Source organism: Clarias gariepinus, chromosome 6 (assembly GCF_024256425.1).
Source record: "Clarias gariepinus isolate MV-2021 ecotype Netherlands chromosome 6, CGAR_prim_01v2, whole genome shotgun sequence".
In the NCBI taxonomy this organism is placed as follows: Eukaryota; Metazoa; Chordata; class Actinopteri; order Siluriformes; family Clariidae; genus Clarias; species Clarias gariepinus.
In genome coordinates this window covers 13,104,417-13,127,076 of record NC_071105.1, presented here as the reverse complement: position 1 = coordinate 13,127,076, position 22,660 = coordinate 13,104,417, and the positions used below count along the sequence as shown (strand labels likewise).

Genomic DNA, 22,660 nt, shown 5'->3' with positions numbered 1-22,660 from the left:
TAATGACTTTTGCTCCATACTGTACTTTTAACTTGATTCGAACTTTCTTTTTTCCTGTGATTTTAGACATGAACTATGTTAATATGTTGTTCATGCTTTAATATTAACCAATATTGTTCATGGTATAAATGTTACTTTATTACATTTATTACATTACATTATTGCAGCCTACAGAAATTGACGGTAGAAGCTTAGGGTTAAAGGATCATGACCTGCTGATGTTAGACTTGGACTTGAGGATAAATGTCTATGAGACTGTTAGTCTATAAACCCTGGCCACCTTTAAGGAAGGTTCACTGTAAAATGGAAGTCTATGAATGTGGTGCTTGTGTCTGTGTGTTGTTGTCTAGTTACTCAATATTAGACAATATGACAAAAAGAGAATCTTTTGAGTTACAGTAAGAGGCTAAGAATATGCATTTGTATGTATTGCTTGGTTAAAAGGGGAGTATGCTGATAAAGGGTTTCCTGTCCCGTGATAGGAATTTGCATTTGTTCGTGAAGCTCATGCCCTACAATATTATCTTAAATTAATGTTCATATGCATGACTGATGCAAACAAACACTGTGTTGTAAAGGTAGTACTATTAAGCAAAACCTGTCTGGATAGACAAACAACATACATGTCTTATGCTATTATGATAAGCTAGTATGCATATGTGTGGTCTGTGTAAGCACAGCTACTGCAGTTGCAACTCAAGCTTTTTTCACTACCTTCTGCAGTTATGCACTACTGTCTTGCCTGCATGCACTTATCACTAACCATCAAAGCTGCAAGTAGCAGAATCTCTGCCCTGTACATTATACATATATAGTTATTTGTATTTTATTATGCATTCCTGACATCAGCGAAATATATTCATTTACTGTAGAGTAGTGTGGTTATATAAAACTAAACGTACACAAAATTTTTACTAACATGTTATATATTTCTGCTATGCAGTGTGTGTAAACCAGTGAGCTCTCTGGCCCTCTCTCTCTCTCTCGCACACAGAATGAGGAAGTTCACCCTTGCGTTTGTGGTAGCTTCCTTTTTGCAGCTTTCGCCTCTTTAACAGGAAGAGAGACACAGAAAGAGCCAGTGTGTGTGTGTGTTTGTGTGTGTAAGAGAGAGAAAGAACGAGCGGCACTCTGACGCAAATAACGCCATGAAACGGGCCTTGGAGGGACGCTAAATCTGACCTCGAGTTTTACTGAAGCCATACCAGTGATCTGAGGATTAGTTGCGGAGAGAAGAGGTCACTGGACAGGATGTCGTCCCATCAGCCTTGGTACCATGGCAATATCACTCGGTCTATGGCAGAGGACCTGCTCTCCAAAAACGCCAAGGATGGGAGCTTCCTCCTCAGAGACAGCGAGTCCATACAAGGAGCTTATGCCCTCTGCGTGCTGTGAGTACACCGCTCTGGTCACCCAGCTTGATCATTTCTGCTGGGCCAGCTAAACATGCAGCAATGCTAATGTGTACCAAAAACCAACACAAATCATAAAAAAGAAAATCTAGTAAATCAAGATGCAAGAAGTTGTGCTTTAATCTTAAAGTTGTGTACCCGTCATCCAACCCACCTCCCTTGTATTTTTTTTTTGCTTTGGCTTTAAGGCTGTTTGCAAAATTTATCAGGTTTCTGTTTTTTTCAATTGAAGACTTAGTCATTTGTTTCCATTCTTGTCATGCACAGAATGAAACTCAGAAAAAAAACTTGGGGGAAAAAAGAGTCATGAGTGCTTGACTTAACACTACTGAATGTAGCATGTCTTTTAACATTGTCCTAATGGAAAAGAAAACTAACCTACAGTATATTATTGACGGAGACCTTAAGCATGTTTTTGCATGTCGCGACAGTTATGTAAAACGGTATATGACCGCTAACAAGAGTTGTTCTGTGCCTTTTGTCCACCACCTGAATTTATCTGAGACTCTCAGACATAAACCTAACAGCTTCTTGTACAATTGGAAATTATCACTTCTTATGTGAAAAGGTTACTAAAACATGTAGCGGTGGTTCCCTAAAATGATGCATGACAGCCCTGATCTTAAGTGACGCTAAAAAAAAAAAAAAAAGCTGCTTGATTTTGTGGAAGTTCAAGTTACATAAAGAGTTTGCCTTAGCTAACACGCTATCCTGAGTTCAGTACAGTTGTGCAGTTTTTAAGCCACATAAATACGTGCACTTGTCATTACAGTCTAATGTGCTGCAACCTGGCCTGCTAAATATGTTTATGCAAATTGTGTCTAATAATAGACACCAGCAAGTATACAAAAGTCCTAAGCTTTTCCGAATTTCAATGAACTCTTCATATCTGTGAAATGACAATATAAGTCATGCAAGTTACATTTCCTGTTTGTTTAATTCCTATTCATATCTGAAGAAATTAAATAAGCAATTCTGCATGTATAAGCATATTTGTGACTGCTATTCATATGTTTTTACACATTAACAGCATTATGAAACAGCATTATTTTCGTACATTCACAGGTACCAGAACTGCGTATATACTTATAGAATTCTACCCAATGAAGACAAAAAGCTTTCTGTGCAGGTAAGAGGATGAAGAGATACATCATCTTAACAAGGTTGGGTTAGGGTCTTAAAATGAGCTGATCTGAAACTAATAATGTAAGAAAATACAGTATAGTGCTCAAGATTAAAGACCGAAAGATTTATTTCCCTTTCTTAAAAAAATATTAATTCACTAAATATACTGTGAAATTCATTCATTCATTTATTTATTTATTTATTTATAACAGAAAGCTGGTGATTTTTTTACATTTCTTTATTTATATCACCGATGTGTATAAATAAATTAATTGTAATACAATGTGGTTGCCATAGTAACCAATAAGACTTTTATGGCAGGTTACACACATGTGTACAAACACACAAAAACACGTACATACATAGATACATAGATACATACAGTACATACATACAAGGCTTTAGTGTCAGCATGTTATCCCTTTGTAAGTTTTCCATCAAACGGGTTGAACAGTATGGCATGTCATTTATTGTCATTTAACAATAAGAAACGAACTACGTTGGCAAATTACTGTGGTGTAATTTATAAATACTATAAATTGTATTATAAATACAAGTGGTCAGGACAATGAAAAATAAATATTGTGATGGTAATGCATCATACCATAATGGTATTGATTACTTTTTTTTACACAGCATGGTCTACTGTGTTTATTTATTACGTATTCATTTGTGATACTTGGTTAAGAAACACTATACTCCACTCTCTGTTTTGATAAGATTCCACCTCCAAAAAAAACATGATCTATGGTGTATATTTTGTTGATAAATGGTACATTCTTGTATTTTTGCATTGCGAATCTCTTTAAGCCAGATGTGTGATTAATACTTAACTCAGTATGCCTCAGTATGACACCTGCTGTAGAGTCACAAGTTGCTTGTTAATATCGTTTCGCAGCAAGCAGCTACAGATATCTAACATCTTATAAACTTTTAAGGGTTTGGTTAAGTGTGTTTTTTTTCTTTTCCTTTTTTTCTGATCATGCAGCCTCATGGCAGCTGTCTTCTCAGCTGCTGTGGACACCCTGCCTCTGGTGTGTGGGTGTCTTGTCTCTTTAGGCTGCATCTATTCTTGCCTCTGTACAGCTAATACTGGGCTAACAGCGCAGCACTGCAGCTGCAACACCCCTTGCTGCATTCATTGTTTATTGTGAGAAACAGTGCAAAAATGAAAAGAAACAAATCGAACCTATTAAAACTGACTTTGTACACATATATATGCATATATACTGTATATATAACTTGGTTCTCAGAAATACTCTCCTTGCAGAAGTTAAGGTTACATGCAGTAGGTGCACTGTCATTTGGCAAACTGTAGAATAATCTTTAATATCTGTCTGCATTATAGTTCTTCCTCTTTTAGCCCTGAACTGTGGCAAAGCTTCAGTTTTAAATTATCCTTCTGTGTGGGCGTAAGGCAAGCCACAGGGTTCCTCTTGCACTGGGCCCTGAATGGAAAGTTTCTGAAATGCAAGTTTTTCATCTCTCATTAGGGTTGATAAAAAGTGGTTAGCAGTACATGTTGAAATGTGTGAAAAGTGTGTGGGAGACACTCTCTTTTAACATAGCTATGGCTATAACTGACAGCCATGTTGCAACCAAGAACACTAAAATGGACGCCAACCCAAAACGCTGTCTTAATTAGAACAGTACAGCAAGCTGTGTGCGTGAATCTTTATTTCCCCGTTATCTTCATACCAAACATCTGTATGTAACCATAAATGAGTGCATAAACAGTATGTGTCTTAGTTCGGTGTGGCCATCACAAGCCCACACAACAGTCACGCTTCACCTCGGCACATGTTTAACAAGATTGGAACTGTACTAAAGGGACAAACACCCTTTTTTTCACGGATATTCCCTCCCTGTGGAAGTGGTGGGGAGAATTGTATAAACATGTTGCTGCCTTGTTTGGTTGAGATGTGGTGATTGGGAAGGCCATCGCTTATGGTAATATTCATCCTCATATTTTAATTTCAACCTCCAGGACTGAGGTTAGAAACTTTTACTTTAAGGGGACAAGTTAGCCCAAACCAGAATACTGTACTCTTAATATAGGGGTCTCTGGTTTATATCATTTTCCTCTACTGGAGTTTAATGAGAACTGCCATACTTCATGCCCTAATGACCACAATCATTTGAGAGATCTTTTCACGCTTTGAGACCAGCTACCACACCCTAACAGATTTCTTCCTTCACTCATATCAGAAAAAAAAGAACTTGTTTAAATTAAACAGAACATTAAAGCTACTTTTTGTTTAATAAAAAAATATATATCAGTCTTTGTGATTTTATGGTGATTATTTATACATAATAGTTTATCAAGATAATTAATATGCAAGTGAGCTCCATAGTTTATATTTAAATTTCAATTACATTTAACCATTAAAGTTTCTTTAACAAGCCTTTACTGCTTTATGTATGATTAATAAATGGTCAGTTAGCTATTTAGAAACCGAGGCAGAGAAAACTTTGCCACTTTCCTCCTTTGTTTGTTTTGTTAAATCCCTAAAATAGCTTTCCCTATGTTTTTAGGCATCTGAAGGTGTCCCCATTCGGTTCTTCTCTGTGCTCTCAGATCTGGTGGACGCATATTATAAGGAGAACATGGGTTTAGTCACACATCTGCAGTATGCTGTACAGAAGGAGGAAGAGCCAGAGGAAGAACCAGGTAGGAAACAAGATTGGTACAAACATGACTGATGCAAAATACCAGCAATTGTGGAATTTAAAGACACTTTTTTTTTCTGTACGCATTGGGTTAGTGTCAGTTCAGTTTATGCAAGCAAGAACCTACTGTCTGCATATGCAATGGAGAATGAGTTATTCCTTTTTTTTTTATCTCCATACCCACAGAGCATTTCAGTTTACCTCCTCAGCTTCCACCACGGAACCTCCCATCCAGCGAGAGTAGAGATTGCCATGTTGAGCCTGTAAAGGCAATAGAGCAACCCCGTGTGTCCATTGTAGACACTTACCTTCAGCGGTTGCAGATCGTCGACTTGTCACAGTAATACATGTTTTATAACATAAGTGATCTATACCACAACATCTCAAATTACTACATCATTAAACCATTAAATTATTAAAATTAAATGATTTATAGCATAATGTTTAGCAGTACTTTTATATATAACTATAAAAATAATGATAATGAGCATATAGCCATATATTTGCAATACAATATACAAATGGTGTTTAGAACAGAACACAGTTGTGAGAGTTAAAAACTACCTTTATTTTTCTATATAACCCTTTGGTACAGTAATGCACTCATCCCAGCAATTCACAAAAAAAAAAAAAATTGGACTTCAAGCTTCACATATATATGAATAATCTTATAGATAAAACAGCCTGGTTTGGTCAGGCCTCCGAGTGGCGTAGTGGTAAAGTGCTCGCCCTATCATCCGGGGATCGCTGGTTCGATCCCTGGGTGATGCTGTTAACCTCTCACAGCCGGAGGCCTAGAGGGAGCTGATAGAGAGAGCTGATTGGCTCTCTCAGGGGGGAGGGATGAGAGGTACTCAGTGCTCCCACATTAATGACGACTCCACAAGCCAATCAGGGGCGTCTGTGAGCTCGCGCAGGCGGAGGGAGCGGATAGCGCTGTTCCTCCGAGTGTGTTACGCCGCCCCCAACGAGCGGCTCGAAAAAATGGTCGGTGACGTCACGTGGATCGGAGGAAACACGTGGGTCGGTCTAAGGCCCTCCCGACTGATTGGCAGTAGAAGCTTAATGTGGAAGCCGGGGTGGAATTGGATACTACTAAATTAGGGGAGAAAATCGGAAAATTCGGAAAAAGGGGGATAAATTTAAGAAAACAGCCTGGTTTGATCACTAATTTATGTTTTTGCGGAACAATACACAACCACATATTGCCCATCCGACTCACTTGCACATTAGAGAAACTTGACTGGGAGTCATCACCATCACTCCTGATACAGTCCTGACCTTGATCTAAATCATTTCCACATGTTTGGGCCTGGGCGGCCAATGTTTCAACATTGAGAAACCTTTGAGCAATAATAAAATGCGGGAATGAGTACATTAATGTAGCAGGGGATTACAGAGAAATATGATTAGTTTGTTTTTACTCTCATAATAGTGTTGTGTTATCCTGCACAATCAAAAGTACCAGTTTGACTTGGACACTCCACTTTTAACTAAAAAATGTAGTATTCTGTAGTATTCTGCATCTCTATCAATTACCAATTGATTTGTTTACCATACAGCATCTCTGAAGATCATCAAAAGGCAATCCAGGATTACTTCAGCTCTGCTGTAGGTCTGGATATGGAGCAAGTACATAATGGAAATCCCACTCTGCCCAACCTGAAGAAACTTCTCAAGACCATCTGCAAGAGCCTCAACAGGTATAAATCTTCTGAAATTTCTTCAAACAGCGTTTTTTTTTTTCTTCTGTTAACCAAAACATATTATTATTATTGTTGTTATTATTGTTATTATTGTTGTTGTTGTTAATATTAACTTGTTTACAGTGAGATTTCCCGTACACTCCCAACTCTCGAGGCCTTACAGAAAATTGTAGATCAGCCCATGTCACCTGGAGCTGGGAAACTTCGAGGACAGGTTACTGTTACTTACAAGCTAAAATGATTAAAATTCAAAAACAAAAAACAAAAAAACAAGAAAGTAAAATCTCTGTGATTTTTACACACTATTCTTGTTTTTGTTTTAGATCTCACTTGATGCCAGCCAGTCTGTGGGTTTTAGGCTTGAGCAACTGACCAAACTTTTGTATTCAATTGAAGACAAGGTGCAGCATTATTTCCCTTTTTGCATGATTCATGTTATACATAGTTTTTGTTTTTTCAGGCTTTCTTAATACTACTCTGTTTTAAACTATGTAAGGATTAATTGACAGACATTCTACTTCCCAGGCTAAGAGTACAGTATTTGAATCTGCGGGATATGATGGAGGCCACAGGAAGTCACTTATACCACCTGTAACATTCGAGGTAAAAAAACGGGGTTTAATGGTAATAAATATGGGCATGTAACCTGTATATTGTACTATATAACAGTAGGTATATAATATGCACAGAATAAGACACTATGTGGTACACAATTAAAACAACCTAAATAAGCAATGATGGTGGTGTGGTGCCACATGAAGGAGAGTTGATTTTTTTCCTATAACAGCACATCTTGACATTATTATCTTGCATCCTGTAAAGGTACTGAAAACCAACAAAACCCTCTGTCTTGAATATTTTTCAGTGAAGGAAATAGTTACCACTGATTGTTGTACCATTGATGCAGAGAAATGCTTTAAAATCCTACATAAGCTTCCTCTCATATTAACATTTATGCACATTCTTTCCCATGAACATAACTGTTAGTATAGAAACAGGAACATATTAGAAAGCCTAATATGGAGCCTATCCCAGGGGAGTTAGGCCATGAGGGAGCATGCACCCTGGACAGGGTCCGATCCATTGCAGGACACACACACTATCATTCAAACACTATGAGCAATTTGAGAGCGCCAATTAGTCTAATCAGCATGTCTTTGGACTGTGGTAGGGAACATGCAAATGCCATGCACACAGATCCGAAGCGCGGATCGAACCCAGAACCTGGAGGTGCAAGTCGACAGAGCCACCTTCTAATTAACTAATCAGAATCAAAAAATTTTTACATCGCTGTGATATGTGTATAAAATATACAGTACTATGCAGAAGTCCTGAGCCACCCCTCATTTCTTTATATTTTGCTTCCAAAGAGTCAGACTTTTTTGTATTTTTATGTAGTCTTAAGGAATAGTTCTCCAGACTTCCTAAAGGATTTTTTTTGGGTCTCTTTTTCAACAAGTTTTTGTGTGTTACTTAAATCCAGTCCCTGTACCTGACCAATTTCAGAGGTTTTTGTTTGTTTAATCGCACAGCAACCTATGAAGCATTCAAGTATAAAAAAATCTACCTTAAGGGATGAACCAGTAAGAAACTGGTGCAGATGTTGACAAAAAATCAGGCCAGTGATTAGTATACTAATGTACTGATGATGTTTTTTGTTTAATTGAATCTATATCATTTCATTTCATTTCATTTCATTTCATTTAACAGGAAATAATGAGGCGTGGCTCAAGACTTTTGCACAGTATTGCCTATTAATACATTACACATTACAAGCATTTCAAGCCTGCCCATATATCTGATCTTGCTCTTTGTGTGCAGTGAAAATGTGAATATGTTCCTCCATCTGGGTGGTTGTAAGCTTAACACTGTTTCTATTTAAAAAAATAATAATAATTTAATGAGAAGACTGATTTCTGTTTGTATACTCTTTTCTGTTGTAACAGGTGAAATCAGACTTATTTGGCATTTCAACCAAAATGTTCCTGAAGGTTGATGTAGAAAGTGGGAAAGTTTACTTCAAGAAGTCCAAAGATGGACCTGAGGACAAATACTATGTGCACAACAAAAGTATGTCTTTGCTTTTAAATCAAATGTCTGAAAGTGCCCATATGTTTACTAACCATTTTTCATTGCCCTAGTGTTTCTTTCATTAAAAGTGACGTATTAAAGCCATTGGGTTACCATATGCAAGATGCCTTTTTTTTCTGATTTGCAAACATGCTGCAACAAGTCACCATTTTCTATCAAGTATTTAGGGAAGTCATTTGTGTCAAATTAGGTTAATTTGGAACTTAAATAAGATGAAATGACTAATGGCATGAATGTGTTTGTCATTATGTAGTCTTGCAGTTGGTGAAGTCCAAAAAAATGCACACCAAACTGGAAATAATGGTAGAGACCGAGAAGGAAAAGACCCAGCGTAAAGAATTTGTCTTTAATGACACAAAGGTGAAGCGAAACAATGAATATGTTTAATCTGAAGTAATCCTTAAATAAAATTATATTCTTATATTATTTAAATGTTTGAATTATTATTTTAATTAATTTCAATTAAAAAAAAGTCACAGCATACATCGACTTTGGGATTCAGGCCGCACCTGCATTTAAATATTTGTATGTCTGAATTTTTCAGAAGAGGGAAGGTTTCTGTCAATTACTTCAGCAGATGAAAAACAAACATTCAGATAAGGCTGAGCCAGATATGATCAGCCTGTTTGTTGGCACATGGAACATGGGTAAGTGTGTCACACCACTAATTGCTCTATACTAAGTTTCTACTTTAGAAACCTTAACCCAACTTTATACCCAAGACAGAAATTCTAACCCTTTAGCTCAGTTCATAATCTAACTTGAATACTGTTGACTTGACCTAAGAATTGCTTATAGTCATAAAAAAAAACAAAATAAGCTTATACTAGTATAATAATTATAATGTTAATATGTTAATAATACTCTTATTAACAATATTCTCAAACGTTAACCATACTTAGTACTGTGAAAGGATAATGATTAAAATCAACCTATGCTGTTTCTTTAGCTCTTTCTGTTTAGGGCCCTAAATCCCTGCTTATCTTTCTGAAGTCAGTAATGCCATGGTATCCCCGGAATATCTGTTCAATTTAATCTCATTGAGTGCATTGAATTTTAGTGAAACATTCAAAGTGCTTTCTTGTTTGCAGGTAACGCCAGCCCACCTCCCAACATTACATCCTGGTTTCAGTCCAAGGGGCAAGGGAAGACTCGCGATGACACAGCAAGTCAGATCCCACATGATATCTATGTCATTGGAACGCAGGAAGATCCACTGGGAGAGAAAGACTGGATAGATATAGTGAGGGGAACGCTCAGGGACATCACAAACATCAGCTTTAAACAGGTACAACACTTCATATATGGTACATGAAAAAAAGTTGACATACTACTCCTCGAGATAAATTACTTATTTTTTAAATAAATGAATATATATATATATATATATTTATTTATTTTAAAAAAAGATAATTTCTCTTGAAGGAGGTAAAAGAGGCAGGTGCTCAAGCCTCAAGGACTCAAGATGTCTTTGTGTGCGTGTCTGGTGAAGAAACCCTTAAATATCTTGTTTCATGTTATAAAACACCACATAATTTGGGAATATTTTACATTTTAATAAGATGCATCAATTCCCTGCAGTAAAAAAAAGTGTGTAGTTTTCCTAACTTTTTTTTTTAATAAAATGTCCTCCCCTTGCTACCATATTTTTTTACCAGATAGCTACACAGACACTGTGGAACATAAGAATCATTATTCTTGCCAGGCCGGAACATGAGAACCGTATCTCCCACATCTTCTGCAACAGCGTTAAGACTGGAATAGCTAATGCTCTGGGTCGGTTAATCTCTATCCTAATGAATAAAATATTATCATAATTGAGAGTGGATAATTGGATATGACTGGAATACAACTTACATCTTTATTTGTACATTTGTGTTTGCATGTGTTCAGGCAATAAGGGAGCAGTGGGAGTATCGTTTATGTTTAATGACACCTCCTTTGGGTTTGTTAACAGTCACTTGACCTCAGGGAGTGAAAAGAAGATTAGGTAACATCTTAAATTTATTCTTGTGCTCATTTTTCAGAGTAATATAACTCAAGAATGTAGATAAGAAACCAATTAAGTTTTTTTTTTTCTATTAAGTTTTGATAGAAGAGTTGCAATTTTAATTCTTGCTATATTGATTTTATTTATTGTTTTACTATGCTCGACAGACGAAATCAGAACTATGTTAACATCCTGCGCTTTCTGAACCTGGGAGATAAAAAACTAAATCTGTTCGACATCACTCATCGCTTCACACATCTTTTTTGGCTTGGGGATCTGAACTACCGCATTGACCTTCCACCACTGGTAAATATAAATGAATTTGTATTCATAAACATCCAAACTGCAAATCAGTGTACTTTTAAGTGTAGACAGTATTTAATTATGTGAACTGGAATAGTTCCTTAAATGTGAGAGCTTTATAGCCTTTATTATTAAACTAAATGATTAAGAACTAAACCAAATATAAGAAACCAATTAAGTTACTAATCATTGCATTTGTTTGTCCCTCAAACTTTTGACTTTAAACTGTGGACATCTATCTGTTTCTTTGTCATTCTTTCTTCATGATGACTAATGCAGAAAACACTGACTAAGCACAGTTAAATACAACATATGCTAACATAACCAGACAGGAAGGCACACTGGCTTTTGTCCTTTTGTTTTGCATTTTCCAGGAAGCAGAGAACATTGTGATGAAGATCAAACAGCAGCAGTATCAGGAACTGTTAAACAGAGACCAGCTCAACATGGAAAGGGCAGATGGAAAGGTTTTTCTATTCTACGGTGAGAACCGAGCCTTTCCTTTCTTTCCCAAACAAACGCACAATACCCAAGAAATTCAGTTGTGGCCCAAACTTACTCAAGACGTACAACTTGACAATTTTTGTTTCAAACTCCCTCTGCGTAAAAAATCCAGTTCACACATTAATATGGAACATATAAAGACACTATACATTATTTAGCTATAAAACATACTTCACTTCTGTCCCAGAAGTATAATATAAAACGTTTGGACAAGACTTCTTATAGCCTAGACAGCATGACTAATTCAGTCCTGTCACAAACTCTTTTTACACTAAGGCACAGGAGAAGTTTAATTCTTGCCCAAACTTACTCATCACTATACAACTTTAAATTTTGCATTCTGGCCCAAACTCCCTAACACTAGAAATTCAGTTCTGGCCTTACCTAATACAATATTATTAAACTTTTTGATCTATGCCAGATTCTTTCTGTATTAGACTACACAACTTATTTAGGTTGCTCTAGAAAGGTCCACATGTGTAATTCTGTTCTGACACAGTTTTTTTTTTTTTTTTATCACTATGCAACTAACTCCCTCTACACTAAACCAAATGAGAAACTCCATTATAGTTGAAGTTTATTCATACAAAATTCACGTATGACCAAAATACCTTTACAAAAGGCCACATACTGTAACAATTGCAAGTTTGTATAAAACACACTGTGTATGATACAGTTATTCTCTGGTCCAAATTTGTCAGTTTGCTTAAGGCTTTGTGAAAACTGATTCCCCTTGAGTCTTTTGCATGACCCAAACTACTATTTATGCTTCTTTACAAAAATATTACAATTCCAAAAACAAAAGGAGCAAATTCTGAGATCATTCTTAAAATACTTCAACTTAATTTTCCATGTGCATGTAATTAACATTACAGTTGGCCTATAACTGAATATTTTATCAAAAGCAGTGCTGTTTTTATCAACGGCAATGGTGTTTAAATTAGACTTTAATTATGGCTCTTCACTAAAATCACGTCACAGCTTTTTGTTGACAAAGATGTGTTTTGTTACATTGCAGGTTGATTATGTAGCTTGGTATTATCATTAATGTCATTAGATTTGTAAAAAAAAAAAAAATGACAGGTAACAAAGACAGATCTTTTGGCATGATGTATTAGACCTTTCTGAATAGTTTTAAAAAAATTTATGTAAATTGTTGTGAAGGGCTTATACTGGTCTAATATTGCCTTATAAATGCATTTTTTAATCATAATTTCTCCTTCTATCTACGTGTTTTCTTTTACAGAAGAAGAAGACATCACGTTTCCCCCAACATATCGTTTTGAGCGAGAAACTCATGAAAGATATGTCTACACCAAAGCCAAAGCAACAGGAGTACGTATATTTGTTGTCATTGATTTTTAGACAGCTTAATAAAAAAAAGTCATAGAAAATATTTCTTTTTTAAACGGGTTTTCATCTGCACAGCCAGATATAATGCCCCCACTGTACTTAGCTCCAGCTCATTCTGATAAAAAGTGTAATTAGTACTATGCTGTCTTTCACAAAATTATTTTAGGTTTTGACATGGTTTTAAGTCGTGTAAATGGTTAAAATATTAGAGGTCATTCGCTTACATACTCACACATACTCCTCTCTTTATTTTACCAACAGACTAAATATAACTTGCCCTCATGGTGTGACCGTGTGCTTCGAAAGACCTACCCACAGGTTCATGTGGCTTGTCACTCGTATGGTTAGTTGAAACATTTCAAATATTGAGTTTTTTTTTGTATGGTGGGAACTGGTGCACCAAATACACATTATTATATCAATTAAAATGTTATTTAAATTGTATTCTTACAAACCATTTCAGGATGCACAAATGACATCATGACAAGTGATCACTCACCTGTATTTGCTACATTTGATGTTGGAGTGACTTCACAGTTTGTATCTAAGAGTGGTATGCTTTTTTTGCAATTTATCTAAACACGTTATACACACTATATGACATTTGACCATCACGCCTACATGGGCTATTGAATATTCCTGTCGAAATTTAACCATCTCTATCAAAACCTTCTCTGTTATAAAAGCTAAATTATTCTGGGAAGGCTTTTCACTAGATTAAGTGATTTAGAATTAGTGATTACTTACCGTTCCAACTTTAATAAGCCATGTCTTCATGAACCCCAGATAAGGTTTACATCTTTCAGTTTTAGTGAAGGGAAATCGTAATACTACAGCATACAAAGACATTAGCCATTAATTTCCCTGAATAGCCTTTATACAGTATATTAGAATAAAAGTGACCATACATTATCAGGGGCTCATATCTATTCATTTAAAAATTTAAGATTGTCTTTAAAATGTCTTCCATTTTACATGTCTGTTTTGATAAATCCAGTCAAGCTGACAAGTAAAATTGTGTACTGGCAAGTTGAGCCATGTGGAACATAATGCTGCATTTTTTAGGCTTTTAAGATTATTTACTTAGGCAAGAAGTTTGTCATGAGCCTCCTCTTATTGGAATAAGATGGTAATTAGGAAAATCTTAAAAAAAAAAAAAAGAGGCAAACAACAGCCATAAAAATACTTGGTAACATGAGCCAAGCTGGGTTATGAATTTGTAAGGGCTCCTCTATAACTTATATTAAACATTAATATATACTATAGATCTCATTATAGTCAATGACACTAAATTAAATATATCATTCTTGGATTAAGAAACCTTGCTGAGCTTAATAGATGCTGTAGTAAAACACACATTGTGGCTCAATTTAAATCCTCATTGTTTTTAGTCTTGTACATTGTTATTAAGTCCAGGGGAATTTGAGAATCATAAGTGGTCAGATAATTTGTTTAGTTAAACACTGTCTTAGATAACATGTTTTTTTTTGTTTGTTTTTTAATCAAGCTTAATGTGACAACCTGATATCAAACTGATAGCGTCAGACTCATTCTCTGTATACTGGTTTGGATGACCTTTAGTTTCTACCAACCAGTTAACAGAGTTGTTTTGGAACTCTTTAACAAGTTGCACCAATTCTAGATATACTACAATATTTAACCCATTTTGAGGGATATTATTGTCATTTTGGTGCTTCTTGTTTATACTTATGATACTATATTTCAGATCCTGAATTTTGTCTTTTTGTACTTTCAGATCCAACAAAGGAGTCTCAGGGTGCAATCAAGTTTATGAACTGCGTTGCTATTCTTAGGACTAAATCTAAGACAAAATTTTTCATTGAATACCACTCAAGCTGCTTGGAAAGTAAGGGTACTTTTTGTACAAAAAATCTGTTTGTTATTGAGTTGACAGATTAAACAGTAAATTTTTTAACCCTGTATTCATAGAATTTGTTAAGAGTCCTGAGACAGATAATCAAGAGAACACAGAAGGTTCCATAAAGGTTCGGTTTGCAACACATGTAGAGGTAATCTGCTTTCTATTATTCATAATACAGTATGTGAGACTAAATCATGGAACGATATAATTTTTTTTCTCATTTATTTTACAGCTTACTACCATCATTTCAGACCCAGAATACTTACTAGATCAGCATATACTCATCAGTATAACATCAACAGACAGTGATGAATCATATGGTAAGTGTGTTTCAAATATCAGCATGCTTTGACCTTATGCTAACCATATGCTATTATATTTCTGGCAAATGCTTTGGAATATATATTTGATACATGCCATAAAAAATAAACAAATAAAAGCACATAATGATGCATGTAATGAATATGGTTGTAATTATGTAATATTAATTGAATGGTTATTAGCAGTAAGAGAGGCTTCAGTACAGATGATTATGCACATTCCCATTTCCCAGTAGCATGAAAAGTTGCTTTGGCTTATTAACCTTAAAAAGAAAATAGGAAAGGCTGGGTAGGTAATGACTGTTTATGGCTGCTATAACATAGTTATAAGTAAGTTATAAATTATATGTAAGTATTAACAGGGCCTAATTTGGTGGGTTTCACTGCAAAACACGATAAATGGCATTTCAAAACTTTCATTCAATCTGACGAATTATATTCCTGAGGCACTTTTTTAGTCATGATAAATCCTTCTTTAAGAACTTACTATAGTGAATGAAAACATTTTATAACAAAACGTGAAGGTTAAAAACAGCCAATCCCATGACTTCTTTCTGTCATATGATCAATAAAGCAAGCTTAATAGCTGTGCAAAACATCAGCTGCCATTTTGGATAATAATGTAGCCAAGGAAAAGGACTTTTTCTTGGCTACATTATTACTACTTTTTCTTTTACAGTATGTTACCGCCGTTGCTATTGTAAATTAAACTTTTTGTATGGTTTTTAATGGTTCGAATGGGCTTCGATTTTTGTAATTAAAAGGATTTTATGTACAATAAAACTTAACACTTTTTCCCTACTTCCAATTTGCTGAATTGCATGTTTACTTTGGCACAGCTACTGGCTGATTTATTGATTTTATTGATTAATTTGATTATTTTTATTATTATTTTATCTGTTAAAATCCACACTCCACTCTCCAACAATTATTGGCCACAACGATTATAATAATATTATGTCATTTGTGCTTTTAACACTTTAAAAACATGCAAAATGCAAAAAATCTTCGGCAAAAAAACAACAACTATCAAATGGGTTTATCTGATTTTGCAGTAAAACCATCACTTTTCTGGCAACTATATAAGGTTGCACCATCTGAGGAAGTAAACTAAATAGGTATTTTTTCTTGCACACACTCTTAACCTACAAAACCTAAGCACAGTTTTAGGTTTGCTTAGTTCCTTAAATCTAATGCAGTCCCTAGTGCGTTATGTATTTTAGATCCATTTTAAAAGGTAAATTGGGTCTTTCCACATGTCATATTTTTTTAAATGTAGCTTTTACTCATTGCATTAGTGTGTTTGTAAATGGAATTACTTATGAATGAACAAGTCATCACTTATTTGACTTGCGTGCAGGAGAGACATGTGTGGCTCTGCGGGCTGCAGAGACAGCCTACACTGAGTTTACTGTCCCACTTACACATCATGGTGAGCAGACAGGTATACTAACAGGAGGCATCCAACTACGCACATCAGAAGGCAAACTGACAGAGAAACTATATGGTAAGGGAACGAACACACACCACAAACCTTTGCGGAAATTTTGTGAAGCGTGGATGTGTATGCTTAGACCCCATTATATGTAAAACAATATTTTTTTCCTCTATACAGATTTCATTAAAATTGGTGATGACTCAGGAACTGGTAAAGCCAAGTCAGGAGATCATAGCAACAAGTAAGGGTTCTTCCTTCATTTTACTAATAAAAAATATAATCTATAATATAATATAATAAAATATAACAAACACTGGAAATTTTGTCTACAAGAAAGTTATGGAATTATTAAATTTTTCATTTGATCAATATTGTAATGTTAAAGCTTCTTATTCAATTATTTATGTTAAAGCTTTTTTGTTTACTGAATCAAAGTAATGAGATTACGGAATTTATAAAATGTCAAGAGAAATTAGGTCACAAGACAGTGTATAGTTTGTTTTCCATTTCTTATGAACAGATAAATATATTGCATAATTATTTTTTACTATATAACCTGCAGGTCATCAGCCTTACCCACTGATTTTAGCAATCCTAATTATATGGATGTTGGTTATAAAAGCAGCACTCAGTCAGGGTGGAACTATACAATGCCCAGCAGACCAGGACACTTGGCTAAAGACACAGCTACTGGCAACACGTCACCAAAAAAGACAGCATACGATCCTTCTGTGTGCAGCCCAACAGGAAAGCTGACTAGTCCAACGTGCGTACAACTAGACATTAACCTATGCAGTTGCTTGTTTTACAGAAAGTTATAGATATAGTTATAGAGTCCTCTATCAGGAACATATTCTACTTAATCTTTCAAGAAGAACAACTACACATGCTGTACTTAGTAGAGGTAGCTGTAGAAGTATAAATTTTACAGACAGAAAATACACTTTTTGCTTTATTTTTGGCTATGGGCTGTTTTTTTATTTAGTTGCATAATTCAGACACAAAAGTGTCTGACAGGTATTCCCAGACTGCCAGGACAGTTTTTGTATGGTGTGTCAACATGATTTTAGACTTCAGCATTTTGCAATTTGTCAGACAGCTATATAAATCAAATCTTGGTAGTTGACTTGACCTGAATCTTTTTCATGTAAAAGGTTAGATTCTGTTAGTCATCTCAGACATTGTTTCCAGTCAGCATAAAATGATTTTGCGTATGTTTGTGTGTGTTAAAAAAATATCTTGTTAGATCTGAAGATGGGCAACCACCAGAAATGTTTGACAATCCCCTTTATGGATCAATGGCGAAGGCACGATCTGGAAAGGATCAAGAAACGCCGCGAAAAGAGCACTTGGGGATCCCTGAGATTTTTGCGTTTCCAAAAGGCCCTGAGGCTGAACCTGATCGTGCACCTCCAGTCCCAACACCTCGCGCTCGCTCATTCACCTGCTCAGAGAGCAAGGGCCAGAATGCTTCCTCAACGTCTAGCAGCAGCAACCACAGCAGCAATAGCAGTCTACAGCCTCAGTCCTTTAGCAAGAAGCCTGTGGTGCCCTCTCGCTCTGAAGGAGGTGGGATGATGTCGGGAAAGCCACCATTGCCTATAAAATCTCGCCAAGGACCACCGGAGCCCCAGTCAAAGCCCAGAGACTACAGAGACTCCTCGGAGTTACCAGGCAAGATTCGGCCTCCTGCCAGACCAGGCCAGCCGCTCCATAAAGATGGTACGACACATAATGCACTTTTATTATGTTTTAAACCAATCCAAAAGTAATGAAGTTATGAAGTGTCTAGTCAAAGCAAATGGACTTGTGTAAAACATTCACAAAATGTTTAGTACTAGTACTGAGTATTTTTGTTAACTCTTTAAGGTGCAAGTACAACCCCGCCACTGTGGAGGGCCGGTTAGAACATGGGAGGGTTGTGACAGGAAGGGCAGCCGGTGTAATAACTGTGCCAGATTTCGCAGAGCAAATTATATGATATAATGACCCCTAGGACAAAAGGGACAAATCTCCAAGAAAATATGTTACCTCTTTACTTTAGGGTATTGTGCATAGTGCTCCAAGTAAACTCTTAATGAATGACGTAAGTGCATTTTTAGGCATTTTCTGTAATTGTAAATGGTTGATTCAGAACCAATTCTGTAGGCACAGGCAAGGTAGGAATATATCCTGGATGAGATGCCTCACATGCATTCATGCAATAGTTGGCCACGATTTACGAAATTGGGGAGCACGGAAGACACATGTGACATGGGAGAGTAAGCAAAGCTCTACACGAATGTTACGCTTAGGATTGAAATAGGAACCCACGAGCTGTTGGGCGCTAACATTATTCTGGCAAAAATAAACATTTATAATGGCAGCGCCATTCAGTATAGATAACATCAGAGTCAGTGACATATTTTTGTTAATATAATGTTGAGCATCATGAAAACAGATTTTGTAGCACCACTTCTGGTGCATGTACAGTGGTTCCAGTTGAGGAACCACTATGTGAGCATTTCCAGACACTGTGTACAGTTAGTCTACTGACCTCACTTTAGGAAAGAGTGCTGTATAACAGTGTTACATACTGTAACAACACAAATAGGAATATCTTTTCAAGTGTGTATTTATTTGTGTATGTGTAGCTTTTTGTTTTTATTTCCTTTTATAGTATTTTTGTTAGTACTTATAAGTTGAAATATAAGTTATAAATGGGCATAATACCCTTATAACAGTTATGCCTTACGTTATTTATAATGTTAGTTGTTTTGATATTTAACTTCACATCATAATGGCAATAATTGTCATAACTTATCCCATATACAGTACACCAGAAGAACAAATATTCATATTAAAGGTTTATCGAGGAAGGGTGTAGCCATATGTACACTATTTTTATTTATAAAGCACATCGGAATCGGTCTGATTTGGCACACATGCTTTCTCTGTGATTATTGATCATGATTTATTTATGATTGCTATTGACTCTTCTCTCTCTCTCTCTCTCTCTCTCTCTCTATCTATCTATCTTTCTATCTATCTATCTATCTCTCTGTTCCCAGTGCATCCTGAGACAGCGCCAAGTCCAAAGACAGGTCGCCCTCTTAAATGAGCCTGTCTTTACATTCTCCAGTTGGCCATCACTGTAGGAGTTCTATACCACACTGGAGACTTCACACACACTGATTGTGATAAAAGACAATCGTCCGAAGAGGCGCATTAAAAAGCTAGACCAGCTTTTTTGCCTTATGTGTAGCACTCTTTAAAACGTAAATAAAAAGCTGCAGCGACAGTGCCATGATCTTGCACAAACTCTTTTACTTCTAACACAAATGAATGTACAGTGCACAAAATGTATCACCAGTTAAAGACAATGCATAATGATGAAACTCAGCACATTATCATTCGTTTCTTATGTGGCTGATGCTTACTGATCTACATTAACATCTCAGTGCTTTTTTTAAATCCTTGCTAGATGGACTTTCCAAGTAAATCAATACACCCTGTGTACTGTGCAAAAGTGTTGATCCGTCCCTCATTTCTTTGTATTTTGCTTCCAAAAAGTCAGACTTTCTTGTATTTTTTTATATAGTTTTGACGAATAGTTCTCCAGGCTTGACTCTCATTTTGCGTCGAGTCCCTGTACCTGAGCAGTTTTTTTTGGTTGTTTTTGTGTTAAGCCATTCAGTGACCTACAGTATGCATCATTTAAGCATAAAAACCATCTAACTTAAGGCATGAACCAGTGAGAAACAGGTGCAGATGTAGACAGGCCGAAGATTAGTATACCGGTGATGCTGAATTGTTAGAACAGATGAGAGAAGAAATGAGGTTGCTGCTGAGGTTGTTACATAAACAACCAATTGTAAGTTGTATCTTTGGGCATATTTTGAAAAAAAAAAAGAAAAAGAGGGGTGGATTAAGACTTTTGCATATTACTTTACATTGACAGTGTAAATTCCCTGGTGCTGTCCTGAGATGAATAGAGAGTAATTTATGAAGCAGAATAAGAATATGAATAATGAATAAATGAATATAATGCAATAAGTATAACAATTTTTGCAGTGTTCAGATTATTTTTAGGTTTCGAGTATGTAATCCATGGAATTAAGCAGCTATTGACATTTATGGGTGTTAGCTAAAAGCTGTGATCAGCCAATCAGCAGTTACATCTTGTGCATTTGCCCCTTGCATTAAAACTCATTTCAAATGTCTCATTTAACACAGTGTGTTTGGATTTGTCTTTTTCTTCCAGCTTTCTGCTCATGCCAGCTGTCAGTACTGATAGAGTGAAACACATTTACACCCCAACAGCTTATTTAGCTGCTATTTTATCTAAAACGTAGGAGAATGAAAATGTTTTAAGTTAAAGTAGAGATGATTTGTCTACTGCTGCATGAGGTTGCTGAATGTACCTGAAATAAGATACGTTAAAATGTTCTGTTACTCTTTTTGCGTTCAGCAAATCGTCAGGTCCTTTCAATTCTAGAGTTCTGATTGAAAAGGGAGAAATTAATCCACTTGTCGCTTTAGAGATGTATGAATACATGCAACCAAATACAGTACACTTGAATTAGTATGATTATCCAGTTAGGTACTACATACAGATGTTGCTGCAATCCTTAGTAATATTGTGATATGGATTTGTCTTGTTGTACCAAAGCAAACTGTACATATCAGCCCATTTCATCTTGTTTCTTTCCTATATGAATGGAAATGGAAAAGATTTAGTAAGTTTATCGCAGCATCTTCCTCTGAATTTACATTTCTAATTTAAATGTCATTATGATTAGCATTCTAAACATTTAAATAAATCATTCGTCCACTGACACTACTAGATTTGGTATGCCTTTGCTTGCCTTTTTGATTAAACCCATAGGTAACCTTTTTGTGGTCCTTGTGCTAGAATGCTAACATTTTTTGTTCCTTCCTGTTCGTGCAGGTGAAAAAGTGTCAGCAGATTTTGTGTGTGTTGATTGAACTGCAATGTTTTTTTGTTTTGAAATATCTTAAATAATGAAGCATAATTCTGTTAAAAAATAGATGCAAATAAAAATGAATGTAAACTAAAATTGTATGCATCTGTATATTTATAAGCAGCGTGTGTGTGTGTGTGTGTGTGTGTGTGTGTGTGTGTGGGAGCAAAAGAGAGAGAGAGAGCAGAGATAGAGACTCCTGACCTTTCGCTATTGTATTATTTCAGTGTTTCCTTGTTGTTATAATTTATATTACTATTAAAAAACTTTCAATGCTGTTACAGTACTGTGACTCTTATATCTGATTAACAAACAAACTTATCTGAACTGAATTGACAGACAGACATTTAGACCCAAATGTGAAAAGCATTAACTAAAAAATAACTAGAAAAATAATTTCTCTAAAACTTCTAAATGTATTGTGACTCAAAGTTTTGGCCTAGATCATTATGATGACCATATTATCTTTTTTTAAGCAAATGGTGGCATGGTGGCGTAGTGGTTAGCACTGTGGCCTCGCATCACCAGGTCGAGGGTTCGATTTCCGTCTCCGGGTCTATGTACGTATTAACGTTTTTATTGTTGTCACCCGTCCAGGGTCTACCACGCCTTGTGCCCTAAGTGTCCCGGGATAGGCTCCAGGCCATCCCATGACTCTGTATACAGGATAAGTGGTTCAGACGATGAATGCATTAATGCGTCTTCATGTTTTAAAAAAGTTTGTCTAAAAAAATATATTTATTTTTGGTAACCTACACAGTCAAACTTGATATCTGTGCAAATGCTGCCATCTAGTGTTGAGAGTACAGAGTAACATTTCTGGCGCTTTTGACTTTTATTTTGAATGTATAATTTACTCACACAATTTTATATGCATCAATTAAATATTAATAACCTCAGGA

At 35.8% G+C, this 22,660-nt stretch overlaps 1 protein-coding gene across 1 annotated transcript; it reads left to right on the top strand.

Annotated features, from left to right (window-relative positions):
- Nucleotides 1-1,064: 1,064 nt before the first annotated feature.
- Nucleotides 1,065-21,854, top strand: inpp5d (inositol polyphosphate-5-phosphatase D). Its single transcript, XM_053498537.1, has 27 exons — nt 1,065-1,391; nt 2,478-2,541; nt 5,073-5,208; nt 5,394-5,547; nt 6,770-6,910; nt 7,037-7,127; nt 7,237-7,314; nt 7,439-7,516; nt 8,860-8,983; nt 9,258-9,364; nt 9,549-9,651; nt 10,096-10,292; nt 10,663-10,780; nt 10,898-10,994; nt 11,162-11,300; nt 11,672-11,780; nt 13,048-13,136; nt 13,416-13,497; nt 13,618-13,707; nt 14,911-15,021; nt 15,105-15,184; nt 15,269-15,356; nt 16,717-16,863; nt 16,972-17,035; nt 17,357-17,560; nt 18,041-18,516; nt 19,845-21,854. Exons 1-27 carry the CDS (start codon nt 1,252-1,254, stop codon nt 19,892-19,894), a joined length of 3,357 nt encoding a protein of 1,118 aa, XP_053354512.1. The 5' UTR covers nt 1,065-1,251; the 3' UTR covers nt 19,895-21,854.
- Nucleotides 21,855-22,660: the final 806 nt, after the last annotated feature.

Coding starts and splice junctions, on each gene's coding strand:
- inpp5d (XM_053498537.1), top strand. CDS start 1,252: ATGTCGTCCCATCAGCCTTGGTACCATGGCAATATCACTCGGTCTATG. Junction 5,548..6,769: donor CAGATCGTCGACTTGTCACA/GTAATACATGTT, acceptor TTTACCATACAG/CATCTCTGAAGATCATCAAA. Junction 18,517..19,844: donor CCAGCCGCTCCATAAAGATG/GTACGACACATA, acceptor CTCTGTTCCCAG/TGCATCCTGAGACAGCGCCA.